The sequence below is a fragment of the Gadus chalcogrammus genome, chromosome 18, assembly GCF_026213295.1.
Source record: "Gadus chalcogrammus isolate NIFS_2021 chromosome 18, NIFS_Gcha_1.0, whole genome shotgun sequence".
In the NCBI taxonomy this organism is placed as follows: Eukaryota; Metazoa; Chordata; class Actinopteri; order Gadiformes; family Gadidae; genus Gadus; species Gadus chalcogrammus.
Window position 1 is genome coordinate 8496212 of NC_079429.1, and position 15024 is coordinate 8511235.

A 15024-nucleotide genomic window follows, 5' to 3' on the forward strand; every position below is an offset into this window, starting at 1 on the left:
CAAGGAGGGGGCGGGGGAACCTCCCCTGAAAACATGCCTGGGTAAAGTATTACTTAATTTATCCCACTAATGGAGAACATCGATCCTCTGTGGAGAAAATAGGCAACAACACACCCTTGGAGCCCGCGTTGTCAAGCTTTTAATAATTTAGATGTAGTTGGCGGGATAATAAATGTACTGGTGAAGGGAAAGTGGATTCGGGTTGATGAATGGGAGACGCAAAGCCCTGCACTTATCTTAAAGAGTAATAATATCGGCGATGAAAAATTCATTAATACAAATTTTAATGGTGCACTCGGCTCAAATAAACGCCAGTCTTCTACCTTGATGTTGTGACAAGGCGTGCTTTTCAAAACACTGTGGATCCAACAGGGGGGAGGGCAGATAACCGATAACGCTGGGGGCTGGCTGTTGGAATGAAACGGGATGTTTCCCTGCTCATGCCCAGTGGCACTATTGGTTTTTCAAATAATGTAGTGGAGATAACGACCGTTTTGAATCCTCATTAGTCATTGGTAATCTGGGGACACAGGCGATATATATTAAGAGTGCTGTTCCCAGTGAGTCATTAAAGGGGAAATTAAAGACAAAATAAATCCAATCTGGAAGGAACGCCAGTGATTCATCTTGTTGGCTACCAGTGTCTGGCTACTTAACAGTTTTATGTAGTCATTTATGCCCCGGCCTGATAATCTATTCATTCTGAATAATGCCTCCCTTCAGGTTTCGAGGTGCTGAGCCTAGAAGATACCAGAGGAACGAGCAGGTCCTTTTTTTAACCATATACCCGCCAGGCACACACACTTTCGAGGTATTAGGACGTAGGGGAATCCAATATTTGCTCCATTTCATACGACAGCGCTTATTGAAGGATCGGCCAAGTTCTTTTTTTCTCCTTTAGTTATAAGAAGGATCTTGGAAAAAATAAGAATGTGCATTCGATAGTTACTTCAGGCTTGTCTAAATTTAAAAAAACATTAAGCTCCAGCGCCATTAGAAAAACGCCAGGCAATGGAGCATCGTCAGCCAAGAAGGTGTCAGACGTCTTTGGACCGTGGCAGACTTGTGATCCGTGACTGGCGTGCGAGTCGATGACTCTGCCGAGTGACAAGCGGCGATTAAGTCGCTCTCGTACACAAATCGACCGGACGGGAGTATGGCGTGCAGGCCTCATGCCGAAGAATAGGAAGAAAAATACCATGCAAAAACCAGATCCTTTTTTTATACCGTGCCTTTGACAGCCCGGCGTCCAGGGAACTTCCTTCCAGAGAGTTGGCTGGTGTCCTGAGAACTGCAGGAGAAGGCCAGGGGCCCCCCCGAATCAGCCTCGGACCCCCATCTCCAGCCATGGCCCTAGACACTCGACCCCTATAACAAGCATTTGGCAGGGTGCTTTTCTCCCTGGTGGTGGGAGAAATTCCTTTTGAACAACACAGACATACTACTGGGGCTCTGCAATTTATCCCATTTTTATCGAGGTTTCGATTTTTGGGTCAAACGATCTCCAAACTAATATAATATAGTTGAAACGTTTTTTGCAGCTGGATACACATTTATACATTATTTTCTGTGTGAACATTTTCTATTTTAGCTTTTTTGGAGAGAAATGATGAAAAAATGCACCATGTTTTCAAACTCCAAAAAAATCGCATGAATAATCGTGACCTCAATATTGACCAAAATAATTGTGATTTATGATTTAGTTCCATAATCGACATACTCCCCTGTCTCTGTATCAACTCCCGTTACCTGGGGGAACTGTGACGACGGACCCCGGAAACGTACGGCGGAGATACCGCTCAGCTGTAGAGACGTCTCGCGCCCCCCCCCCCCCCCCCCCCCCCCCCCCCGGACGCGGCTGCCGGGGTCCGTTTCCGTGTCACATTAGCGCCCGCGCTTGTCAGTATATTTAGTAATGAGCGTTCTCGCCAGCGTCTCGGGGGCCGGTTTGAGAAGGTCGCGACCAGGAACCGTGAGCCCGATCGGGTGTCCCGCTGGGCGCACGTTGTGGCACCTGACGACATGGCTCAGCTGGGGGGGGGGGGGGGGGGGGGGAGGTTCACGGTAAATCAGCAGCAGGCAGGATACGGTGTAATCATGGAGGAGGGGGGAGAGTGGGGGGGGGGATCTTGTTTCACACACACACACACACAAACACCCCACCCCTCAACGAAGGGGCTGCTTCGTCAAAAGGCTACTGTAAGGTACACACTGTGTTGTGTATATCTGTATGGCTGTTGCCACATGGTTTGATGGTTGAGTGGAGGGGAACAAGGCCATGGGAGATGATGTGCAGAGAGCGGTGGATGGCTGACGTTATACGCATACTTTTTCTTGTGTAAGCAATCATTGGCTGAGTTGGGGGGGGGGGGGGGTTGTTTTGTGGTTAATCTTTGCTTCCAGGAAATATATATTTTTTACATATATGTTGTATTGATATGATTTCTAAATTAAACCAACTCCCTCAAATGCTAACCAAAGTTAGCGAATAGGCTTTTTTTTGAAACACGGGTCAAACTTCAAAAAATGTAATTCATTCCTTTCCCATCGGCCGTAGACCACTATGCCTTAGTGTGTCATGTTTGACGTCACAAACGCGCCAGAAAAAAAGGGTTATCAAACAGTAGGAAACAGCATGGAGGCCAGTGAAAACGTTACGCTTCAAAGTCCGGAACGTCAACGCACGTCATAGCATCGCGCCGGAGGAGGGCCGTTTCCACGCGGGGGTCATGTTTCCACCACCGTCAACCGGAGCTGGAGACGATAATACCCAGACTAACTGCAGAGTAATTTGCACCGGGAACGAATGCCGATTGTAACCTCTCCCACTAAGGACAAAAGCCAGATGTGAGTGGGTGTTAGTGGGTGTATTTCTTTGAACCAATGGGGAAAGGGCCTTAACAGTTCTCCTTCTTTCCATAACGATGACTAAGATACACTTATTAGTACAAATTACCCCAGAGCCCGGTGCTGAAGTAGTGCACTCAATCCCTGCAGAAACTCATTTTAATCGGTTAAGTGCTGTCAAGTTGTGTTGCAAACAGTCTCTCCGGCGTTGGCAGCGCATTGTCTCGTCCTGATAGGCGGCTGTGTGACGGACGATAACTCAGAGGCCGTCTCTCTTTGTTGTGCGGCGCGATGACAGAGCGCACGTGAGACGTGAGGAGCAGGCACGCTGTGAATGGGAGATGTCATCCACGTCCTCCCCTGACAACGGGGCCCTCGGCACCAGCCTTTGATCACCACCACCAGGGACTGCAGGACACACACACACACACACACACACAGGAACACACACACACACAAGCAGGAACAGGATCACACACACATGGACGAATGCACACACACACACACACACACACACAGGCAGGAACACGCACACACAACCAGGAACACAAACACACACACAAACACACACATGGACGAATGCACACACACACAAAGGCATAAACGCGCAAACACACACACACACACACACACACACACACACACACACACACACACACACACACAGGCAGGAACACGCACACAGAAGCAGTAACACACACACACAGGCACACACACGGTATTAACGCACACATGCATGCACACACAAACACACACACAAACATCTGCCTGAACACAGACATATACACATGGATGCACACACATACGCACACACGCATGCACACACACACACACACACACAAACGCAAGTATGCGTGCACAGACAAAGGCCCATCCGCATGCACACACCACACGCACACAAACACAAACACATGCAACATCTCCTAGGCGACGCTTCTTCTTTCCCTACGAAAAATTCCTAAGAAAAGAGATAGTCTCATGTTCTCTCCCCTTTGGTATAGTACGTATGGGATGAAATAGGAAGGTCCTATGATCTCTACAACTCACAGGGTGACGCAAGAGGTCTTTGGTTCGGGCGACGGAGCATGCTTTGAGTTATGCCCGTATGTAAAACATGATTTGTTGCGGGGAGATTGTGTTGTTGGCCTCTGATCTGGTCCAGTAAATATTGAAAGCTCTGAAGAACCCGGCCCCGGTCCTCCAGCGTATAGGCGCTGGGCTCCCCACTGACACGCTTCCACATCTGTTGAACCGTTTACCAGTTAATATATTAGCTGTGAGAACAGTGCCGGCTGCAGCTGGAGCCAAAGGAGAAACCGAAATCAGGAACAGATTTCGTTCCAGTTGTTGCAATTGAATTAAAATGCGTCAACACCAGCCTTTACTCATAAAACAAAAGGCAAATAGTCAACGCTGGAGGGGCGAGTGGCAGCTTTTCGCAGAGCCTATGTTGTTTAGTCTGATGGATGGTTCATGGTAAGTTCTTGGGAGCCCTGGTGGGTTAGTTGGTTAGTAGAGTGGCCCGCTACCTCATATACCCGCATTGACATTCTATAACAATTGGCAAACTAAATTCTAGCAAAACTTCAGTAAGTGGTACACTTACTGAAGTGGTACACTTACTGAAGTGTACACTTACTTACTATTCATATCCTGGTACCGCACTAGCACCCTAAAGAACTTTAGGAAACGTTGGCCTTCTTGATTTAGCTTTTTTCTTTTTAGTTGGAACAGAGTACAATCATATTTTGGACAAGGGACTATTATTATAGCAAACCGAAAATAGACACTTGGCACCTGTGTGGGTGTAACAAACACTACAAATGCCGTTTCAGTTTTTGACAGTTTAAAATGAGTAATGTATTATAGCCCGGGGCTAAGCCTTAGTTGAGCTCTGAGTTTGAAGCGTATCGTATACCCAGGGTACCTCATATTGCCATATTGACCCGTCATATCGCTCAACAATGTATATGCTGAGATCATTTTTTTTCTTCCTTTCTTCCTTCGTGTCTCTTTCTTCCATGCAAGCTTGACTTCATGCTACACGCAGCAATCTCAAGCCATCTGGTTTTCATTTCCTGTGAGGTTGGAGATGGTAGGAGAGTTAAGGAAAGGAGCCTCGTTTGAACTGGTGGGGGGGGCTAATGCAGTCAGGATGGAATCTGTCACTCAGTCTATTGGATGCTGATGACTAAGGGCAGTTTCAGCTGTAAGAGGTGAATGATTTATGGACGCCAAGTGAACTCTTGTAAGCAAAACCTGGCTAAGAGTGCTGCTGCGCAGCAACTGGGGCCTTTTTTTGGCCACAGCTTGCCTGCATTTTCTTTTGCTATTCATGCCAAAGTATTTCGCACGGCAATTAGCTCTGTCCTCATTTAGGCCTTGAGTCCCAGAGGGTTAGGAAAACCATTCATCATCCTCAGGGCTTGGGAACTATGCAGACCAGGCTCAGGTACTCTGGGGGGGTTTTGCTTTTTTTTTCTGTGTTATTGTTTTTCCTTTTACAAACAGTTGCTAGCATAGCTGAGAGCTAGCTTAAGCCGCTTCCCTAGATTGTGTATAGTATACGCTTATATATATAGATGCTATATATTTTTCTCTTTAGGTTGGACCATCTGTCAAAGGCCTTTGTTTTTGTCCCACAGGTGCGAAGGCAGAACGGAAATGTAATTCTGCACGGTCCATCTGTCATGGTGCCACTGAGTGAACTTAGTGTCGACAACGCGGCCAATTGCCGCCATCACGGGTCAACTGTACGACAGTCCGATAATTAACATTGAAATTATTTATACTTTTCTAACAGAGAATTTATGGTGCCTTCTTTAATAGGAAACATGACATTTAGCACATGTTTACACAGACACAGAAGTAAGACTCATAACTTCATCAGAGGCGCATTAAAAGAACCCTATATGTTTATCGTAGATCTAGGACTTTGAGTTATAGCCTTACATTAGCGTTGGCTCCACTGTATTTATGTTGCCTCTAAGCGCCTGAGGGCCGTCGTTAATACAGATGGGGGCCTTTTTTTTGCAGGGCAGAAGGCTAATAAACATATGGGGGGAAATATGTTCATGTTCCTAACCAGTACATTCACTTGGACAGGCCGGAATATGATCGAACTACAGTGTGTACATTCTTCAATTCTCCTGATCCACAGAGACGCATTATTTAAAAACAGAAAGTGTATGTGCGTATGGGGGCTTTCCAACTCGTTCTCTGTCCTTCATTTGTTCAACCAATTCATGGGGTTGTCAGTGCCTAATATGTCTGTATCGGTCAGAATTAAGGAATTAAGGAGTGAGCGGCCTGGATTCCCCCCGCCCCCCCCACACACTCTTCATGGTGCTTAAGTGGAGTCACACTGCAACGCCCGACCCACGGGGTTACTGGGAGTATCAGCCGGGGACTAATAAGGTTGTGTCTCGGCAGATGATTGATGCGAGCGGGCCGGGCTAGTTTTGTTTTTTTTATTCGCCTGTCAGGTGGCTGGAATGTTTAATGTTCTCATTATTGGTTGCTCTGTTGTGTATATTTCTCTGTCAGTGTGCGGCTGCAGCCAACTGAACTGCCAGAGCACTTCAAAGACCCCTGCAGGTCATCCGTCTTCTTCCAACCCCCCCCCCCCCCCCCCCAGCCTCCCAGCCCCCTAACCCCTACCCCCTACCCCAGCCCCCCCCCCACCCGACGTCCTGTATGTTCAGACTCAGCTGAGTGCTGCTGATTTGTTATGACTTTGGAGTCGGCTGACAGACAGGTCTCCTTCGAAAGAGAAAAGACAAAACAAAACATGGAGCCATTTCGCTTTTGTCATGCGGTGAAAGCTTGGCCGCTTCTGTAATGGAGGGGTGTGCAGGGGCACTCTTATCACCCGGCTGACATGTGACAATTGTTGAGTCAGTAATTTGAAGACCGGATGACTATCTAGTCATTTCTTTCGTCTGTGTGTCTTTTTCCTTTGTGTGTCAGTCGTGTAGGTTGCTGTTATGGTGTCACTAACAGAAGACCAGGGATTAGTATCTGTGTTTGGAGCGCCATGTGAGGGGAAACGGGGATAGCCTATAGCCGCTTCTATGCTATAGATGCTAGGAGTGCTATTAGTACTGTCAGTGCTTTACATTCTGGTGTTCTTCGTTAGGTCTGTTTTTCTCTTATTTTCATCGTAATTATTTTTTTGTCCTATTTTTGCAAACCAAAGGTCAAAGGTTAGGTTACATTTTGTCTGAATATCCCAGTGATATCCCAGGGATTAAATAAAATATACATTAAGGTGTGTGACATGCACCAGTCTGACGGCGTTTTAATTCATTTGAGGAAACGGTAAACTGTCGTCCGAATGGCCCAACATGGGATCTCCAAATTATCCGCTTTAGCTTTGTATTCGGATATTGGAACATTATTCCAATACCTCGGTAGCACTCAACACTTCCCCATGTCCAGTGTGAGAATCCGCCAGTCCAACTGGCACGGTAAACTAACTGGTTGTTAGAATTATAATATTGATGAAATCTTCTCGGTTCTCCCCAGGATTTATTATTCCATGGTGGAGCTCCCGCTGGCCACTGGCATCCATAGAGCAATCCTACGTGATATTGTAGATTTGCTTTTTGCGTTATAAATATAACTTTTCCAAATTCGCCGCCAGCCCGCCGTTCAGTTTGCCACGTGACGGCGCCATGCAGGGGGCGAGGGTTCACAGTAAAAACAAGAAATCCCAATTCTTTTCCAAGGCCGTGACTGGATTGATTGGTTTCTGCCGATCTAATTTTGTATCATGGGGAAAAAAAATAGGAAAAAGTTAATTCGTCCTGAAGAAAAATGATGTGCCACATTGGTGCAGATGGATATTTTTTTTTAAGCTGGGAAGAGATTAAAGAGAAATTCTGCTCCTGAGACCTAATCACGAGCTGTAGATTACTTTGTCGATTTAACCAGATGGCAGTCTCCATCCTGCATGCCCTTCTGTATATTAATGAAGTCTGTTATATATGACTTGAAAAGTGAGATGTCCATCACCTGTAATGGTCTGCCAGCTGGTATTATCCATATTTCATTATCTCAGCGCCAAATGGTGGTGGTTTTTCTGCATTTTTAGGGGACTGCTGAATTTTTTGTCATAGACCTGGTGACTATTCTTCTTCAGGACTAAGAAATAGCTCCTAGTTGTGCCTTCAGCTAATTTTCCCCCATAGGTCAAGCCCATAAAATCTGGCAGTAAAACTGTTTGGCTGGGTGAAGCACGCTAGCTCGATAGTTACTTGATTAAGGTGTCCTGTCGACATGACCGCAAACACGGCAATATGTTAACAAATATAATTATAGAATGAGAAGTTGTGTATATATTTGGTGAATGTTGTTCAAATTAAATGAAATGTTTTGTAAAAAGAAACTGGCTTATAAGGTTAGCTTAAGTGGCCTCCCATGCTAGCTCGATTTAGCCCATCATATAGCATTTTACCCCGACTTCTCCTTCCCTGTTCGCTAAAAGAAAAACAGAAAAACTTGAGCCTGTTTCAACTCCATCAGCACCTTGTAGATTTATTTAGCAAAGCTAGCTTGTGTGAAGTCGTCGAGACCTGAGAAACGAACCGTGTTTGTCTCGCATAACTCAGCGTGAAGGCTGCTGAAAACTCAAAGAGGCAAAGAACACATGTCAGCCAGCCCCGGTGCCCAGAAACTCCCTCCATGAATATGCCGAGCCTAATTTTAACCCGTCAGCGGGGGGAAACTTTGGCCGTGCTCCCCGACCAGAGAGCACGAACAGCGGCGAGCGCACAATGCCAGCATGTCATACATTTAAATACTGTTAAATTAAAGGCTGTTTACTGTTCCAGGAGACCATTCATCTTACTCAACGCTGGGTCCTGCTTCTCGCAAATTTGTCAGTAAGAGCTTCCACATGCCAAGGTCTGTGCGAAGGGCTTGGTTTGGGGGGGGGGGGGGGTTATCAGAGGGGTTCTCATAGCGTGTCTTCAGTCAGTCTGCAGTTAATTAGCCACCTCCACACAATAAGGCCATAACTCATTAATCACCCAGCCCCCACCAGTAGTCAACCCCCCCCCCCCCCCCCTTCCCGTCTAAGCAAGACATTTGGAGACAAAAAAGTTTTCTCCTTTTGACGGACTTCAAAATGGCCGCTGTCACTGCTGTGTAAATTATAGGGGCATGCTGAGTGATGACAGACAAGGGCCCACTGTTTCATTTACTATTGCTCTTTTCCGTGGCTTTTTTCTGCGTTGACAGTCTCTTAAAGGGGAAAAAATCACAACCCCTTGCGCTCTCTCTATCTTAGAGGTTCTCGTTTCTAGAAAACATCCATACATTTTGAAAATAAAAGGACATACACACGCGCACATACGATAAAAGTAAAATAATTTGGACCTATTGAACCCTGTTATGGCCCACAATGAGTGGTGTGGGTCTCTCTGGAAAAACAGCTTTAACTTTTGTGTTTCTGTGGGGTTTACTTTGCTTGTCAAGGCCAGGAAGTGATGGAGTGATGATGAATTCAGTGCTTGTTTGGAGAAGCACAGCGCCATTCTCCAACGAAAATAAACCAGCGGCTTTCTCCAGATGATGGAAGACACACTTCTCGCTGGATTGAGCGCACATAAAGGTCATCTATTTTTCTTTGAATCTGTAAACAGTGATCAGGCGGCCGCTTCCAGAGTACATAAGCACCGAGGAAGGTTTACTCAACACGTCGAACGTTTATGTAACCACCGGGAATCCCTTGATTGGTTCGTTAATACAGCTGACAAAACTGCGTTAAATACATTTCGCAAACTACCATCCATAACGACTGTGGAGAGTTTTCGAAAGCTTTTTGATGTATTTTGCCATGAATGCATAAACCCATTAACAACGCCGGCTGCTCTGCTAAATCACTTTATATACATCTCGGCGGGACATTCAAAACGTCCTGAATGTTTGGAGCATAACGTCAGGTTTGACCTCGGTTTCGGTGCGGATGGTGTGCACTGTCTCAAACAATAACGGCTGGTGGACAGCGGAACACACGGCGCGCAGCTGTCGGTAAGCGATGGGCATGCCGTGACGCGTACACGCACCGATTTTTTAACGTCTGGAGATCTGTTCCGTCCCACAGTGCCTATCCGCCTCTCCCCAAGAGGAAGAAGGCCCGAAATCTTCCCACCGTCTGGAAGTTCAAAGCGGACCAGGTGGTAGGTCCCGTCGATTTGTGAACAGAGCAGCGCAAGCCGTCGTCATCTCTCACGTCCCGTCCATATTTCACTTTTGAACATGTGGGGAAGAGATCCTCTGCCACTGCTGGGAGATTGATGGGCTGTAAACCCCCCTCAACCCCCTCAACCCCCTCAACCCCGCCCACCTCCAACTAGAATGTTAGCTAGTATGCGGGGTCAGCCGGCCCAATGACAGAGTTCATGCAATAAGCAGATTCGTCTTGCCTTCGCTCAAATCAACGTTGCACCACCTAGCATGCTAGCTCCTTAAGGCTGAAGCTATAGAACTGGAACATACGAGCTACAAACGGAGCTATTATTTTTAACTATTTTTGACTACCTCCAAGGAGACTTCCCCGTAATGACCTGTATGGAGTGTATGTTGTCATGGAGCCATCTCTGTCCAAGACTTCGGATCCTGTGGTATCTAAAATTGACGTTTCAAAGTTTAATTGTACTCCTTATATACTCATCGTTAAGCTTGTAATTTTAATGGGCGAATATATCACAGGGTGTACCATTATTCTGTACTTTTCTTCCCTCCACGGAGAAAAAAAGGAGGAATAAAAAGGTTAAATGCCAGGCTTCCTCTTATTATTATTTTTTATCTTATATTATTTTATTCCATCACGGCGAGAGAGGCATCACGTAGCCCATTCCAGTCTTCACGGCTGACTGGCTGCTGTGGTGATGTGTAGGACGGGCTCCTTTTATTACCATATTTCATTGAGCAACTAGGCTCTCCTTTACACCCAGGAGAATAGGGGCTTGATGAATATGACATCTGACCGTTAATGATGGGGATTTTATTGCTGGGGAATCGCATGATCTACTGTGAATGGATAATGACGCTGTTAGCTTGATTTAGCTGATTTGTTTTAAAGGGGAGGGGGGGGGGGGGGCTGATTAAACAGCTAGGCAGCCTGGCTTTATTTCATGCTCCGTCCGCGCTTCACGTGCTTCATTACGGCAATCACAATAGCTGTGGAAAGGTCCCAGATCACCATGTCATCATAAATCATTGTTGAGTGCGCCCGCCATCTTCATCGCCTGGACGTTCGTCTTCATTAATGATTGTAATCGATTGATTTTTCATTTTGGAGGGGAGGGAAATCGAAATTAAACATCCTCTAGGCCTATATTTTTAAGGGGAACTTTAGGCAGGGCTCATAAAGTTGTCTTTGTTTTAATTACACACACACACACACACACACACACACACACACACACACACACACACACACACACACACACAAAGTTCTCTCAAACACAGTTTGTCTGTCTCCCATAGGCCATAATGTGAAACATTATAAACACTCTCACACACTCAAACCAACAAACACACACGACTAAAACGATGTGTGTGTTGAAAAACAATGTTGTTGAGCAACATGTGAGCATTGTTTTCCTTAATGAATTAAGAATAAATTAAGAACAAATTAAATTAGCAAGGTTGGGATCATGTGATGAATATATATATAAATTATGTTTACAAAGGGGTTACAAGGTGTTTAAAAATAATATGGGTCAAAGGTTCTTAGTCCTGCTTTTGTGTGCAATATAATGTGCAATATTGCTAAAATCGGCACATTTCTATTTTTTAGATGCTAACTGTCAATTTAAAAATAAAACGCATTTGACGATGGATATGTATTTAATTATAAGTATATTTTTAGGCCATCTTTTTAAAATTGCTTGGTAAAATACCCCTCCTCCCCAACACACACACACACACGCGCACACACACACACACACACACACACACACACACACACACACACACACACACACACACACACACACACACACACACACACACACACACACACACACACACACACACACACACACACACACACAATGTCATTTTATGTTAACGTTAATATAGCCCTATTCAATCTGAACTTTGAACTTGAATCTGAACAGCATCCCCTGCAATTAAAGTAGTTATTCAAGTAGTATTTATAGTAATTTGTCAAAATAGGCTACGGGACCTTTTAAAAGAGTTACGCTTGATTTTCTGGAGGCATATAAACTGCGGTTGTCTGGAGCAATTGCGTGACCTACAGCTAAATATTATTGCATTTATAAGTCTAATAAAATAGACAGAAATATATAGTTAAGTGGTTAAGTGGGCCAACCAGTTATTGAAGTAAATAGGCCTCCAATAACAAAAAATACATGGAGGTAAAAATACAAAACAAACAAATACAAATTGCAGATCGAGTCTTTCGAAAGTTATATTATAATTATTTTATTTTTTAGTCACGCTTGGAGCTATCGCAAATAAATACATTAAGCCCACATGGATCCCGCCCTGCATGATGTACAATATAAAACTCATCAGGCCCTAAATCTCCTCTTATAAATGTACGGTGATCTGTCTCTACTGGTATCCCAACGCCGATGCTGTGGTGAGTCTCTGCCCGTACAGGGCATAGGGGGAATAGTACGCTCCTGTGGCGGCGGGTACCGGCACGGGCCCTCCTGTGGGCAGCGGGCTTTTGGAGTAGGGGTGATAGCGACTGCTCAGTCCGAGGTGGTGATGCGGACTTCTGAGACCCAACGGGCTCCCGGGGCCCCCGTTGGGGGGCATGTGCATGTGACACGCCATGGCGGCGGCGGCGGCGGCAGCGTTGGCCAGAGAAGAGGAGCCCGGGTATCCTGATATCAACTTGTCCGCGCCGGCAAAGGCCGTGTGAGTCCGCAAGTGGCCCAGGAGCTCCTCGGAGGAAGAAAAGCGCTTGTCACACGGTCCATTCGCCGAGACCCAGTTACAAACGTGGGGTAAGGGGTCATTCGGCAGCATAAAGCCATAGGGGTACAGAGGGTGTCCTGTAAAGGTCGGGGTCGAGGGGTGTACGCCGTGGAGCTGGTGCGTGGGGTACATGAGCGGGTATCCAGACTTCAAAGCGTTGGCCGCGGCCGAGTCGTGCGAGCAGTTGGCGCCGGACGTGGCGGTCAAGTGGCTCGCGCAGTGGTAGCTGAGGCAGTAGGGGTCTCTACAGAGGCTGGCCGACATGAGGCCCGGGGGTGAGGCTCCGGCCAGGGGGCTGCCTCCAGCTTTACTGCATCCCAGTGAGTTAGCGAACTGGGCACTTAAAAGCTGGCTGCTGGACTTGCCGTGATCTAAACTCATTCCGTGGGGGAGGAAGGGTTGGTGGTAGCTCGCGTATGCACCTGCTAAACTTCCGGGGTAAGACATACCCGCGTGGGGTAAGGGGAAAACCGAGTGGCCGGGCTTGTAGGGGGACACGGGCGCGACAAGGCCAGATCCGAGGACGGAGGATGAGGAGGACGTCACGCATATCGAGTCTGACGTGACGGTCTTGGACCCGGACGTGTGTTCCTGGTGCTGCTGGTGTGCATCGGAGTTAATCCTGTGGCTGCCGCTGTTGTCCGTCGTGTTGTTTTTATTGCTATCGGAGTCCTTCTTGTCCTCCTTCTCACCCGGCTTGCTGTCTGACGGCAGCGGGGAGACGGAGGTGCAGGAGCTGGGGCTGCCTGTCCTTGGGGTGAACGGCTGGCAGGTGGCGCTAGGCACCCGGAAACTGGTTTTATCTCCACCAAGACCGCCGGACGAGTCCTTCTTGTCGGATGTTTTGGCGTAGGGCTTGAAGCTAGACTTGTCGTCGGCTCCAATGTCGCTCATTTTCAGAGGTCCGGACTTCGTGTCCTTGTCACTAGATCCATTTGTCACAGAGGACAGCTTGGAGGAAGACGGTGGGTCGGGTTTGCCGATCTGGGAGCAGGTCTGAGCCAAGAGAGCCAGCGGACTTTTCTTGGCATCCAACTGTAAAATACAAAACACGTATGTTAAATTATGTGGACCGATTCTGAGAAAGACATGTCCCATCCTATTTAGATGAGATGTTTCCATATAGCTACATATGCGCACATACGAATGTTTGAGTGTTTGCAGTGGTTTTGTGCGTATTACGCACGGGTTTAACGCATTGCGCATAAACTTCTCCGCGTGTAATCCGAACTAACTACTCTACTTTTTAAGTTTTTGAGGCCTGTGTAACGATAACACATGTTTTAAAAGTACACGCAAGTAATTAATATGAATTCACATGCATGGTAAAGGACAACGTACCTCAATGGGACTGATCGGTGTGGACGGCAGAGGTTGAAGGTATTCCGGGTGTAAAATGTGTCCGGCCCGTGCCGCGAGCATTTTCAAAACCTTTATGGGGAGACGATTCGCCTGTCGCGAGGGATCGGTGGGAGAAACCGAATGCACAAAAACCTTGTTGTTCTTCTCCGCTTCTTTCTTCCCAGACGAGCTGCTCTCCCAAGCTGGATTGGTGCTGTTTCTCAGGAAAGAGACCGTGGGCGATGTGATCATGACCCAATTCTCACTGGAAATAGTAAACAAATCATCTGATGGGCTCGAGAAAGGATTCGTGTCAGACTGTAGAATATATCACGACAGAGAAGACCGTTCAATACGAGAAGAATTAAGACTTTCAAGCGTTTGTAAAATCCTCTTTTTATAAGTGGCGACGAGGGTCTGAGCAAAATCCGCACATATCGCAGCTGGGTCCGTGTGGCTGCATCCTTCCTCGACGACGCACTGAGAGTAGCAGCAGGTTCGCGCGCTCCCTCGTATACGTAGACTGTGGCGGTGGGAGGAAAAAACACACACTCCCTCCTTCAGCAGCAGCGTCTGAATTAGTCCCGAGATGAAAGCCTTTGCCGCCTTCCAATCAAACGAGAGCCCGAGGTGATTGGAGGGTCACTGGATCGTGACGTGACTCCCTCGGAAGGGCGTACGGTACCATTCAAAACAGGCTATAGTTTTGTGTGTTATTATGTGACTGCGTTAGTGTTTAGACGTGTTTCAACGCCCGGGTCTCGCTGGTGTAGTTGTACCGCTGTAGTAGCCCGCACGGCCACATCACCGCGCTGCTCAGATAACATTGTAAATGTTGGTGTGTGAAGGCTATTGCGCTATAACTCCCAGTTT

General features: G+C 46.8%; 1 protein-coding gene across 1 annotated transcript; it reads right to left on the reverse strand.

The window, feature by feature from the left end:
- Window positions 1-11945: 11945 nt before the first annotated feature.
- On the reverse strand, window positions 11946-14771 carry LOC130371893 (zinc finger protein 503-like). The gene is made up of 2 exons (XM_056577759.1): window positions 14152-14771; window positions 11946-13845 (listed from the first exon to the last, which is right to left on the reverse strand). The coding sequence occupies exons 1-2, from the start codon at window positions 14401-14403 to the stop codon at window positions 12439-12441; spliced, it is 1659 nt and encodes a 552-aa protein (XP_056433734.1). The 5' UTR covers window positions 14404-14771; the 3' UTR covers window positions 11946-12438.
- Between the last annotated feature and the right edge of the window lie 253 nt (window positions 14772-15024).

Excerpts from the sequence above, each read along its gene's own strand:
- LOC130371893 (XM_056577759.1), bottom strand. The coding sequence starts at position 14,403 with ATGATCACATCGCCCACGGTCTCTTTCCTGAGAAACAGCACCAATCCA. Across the intron at positions 13,846-14,151 it reads CACCGATCAGTCCCATTGAG|TTGGATGCCAAGAAAAGTCC; the intron begins GTACGTTGTCCT and ends TGTATTTTACAG.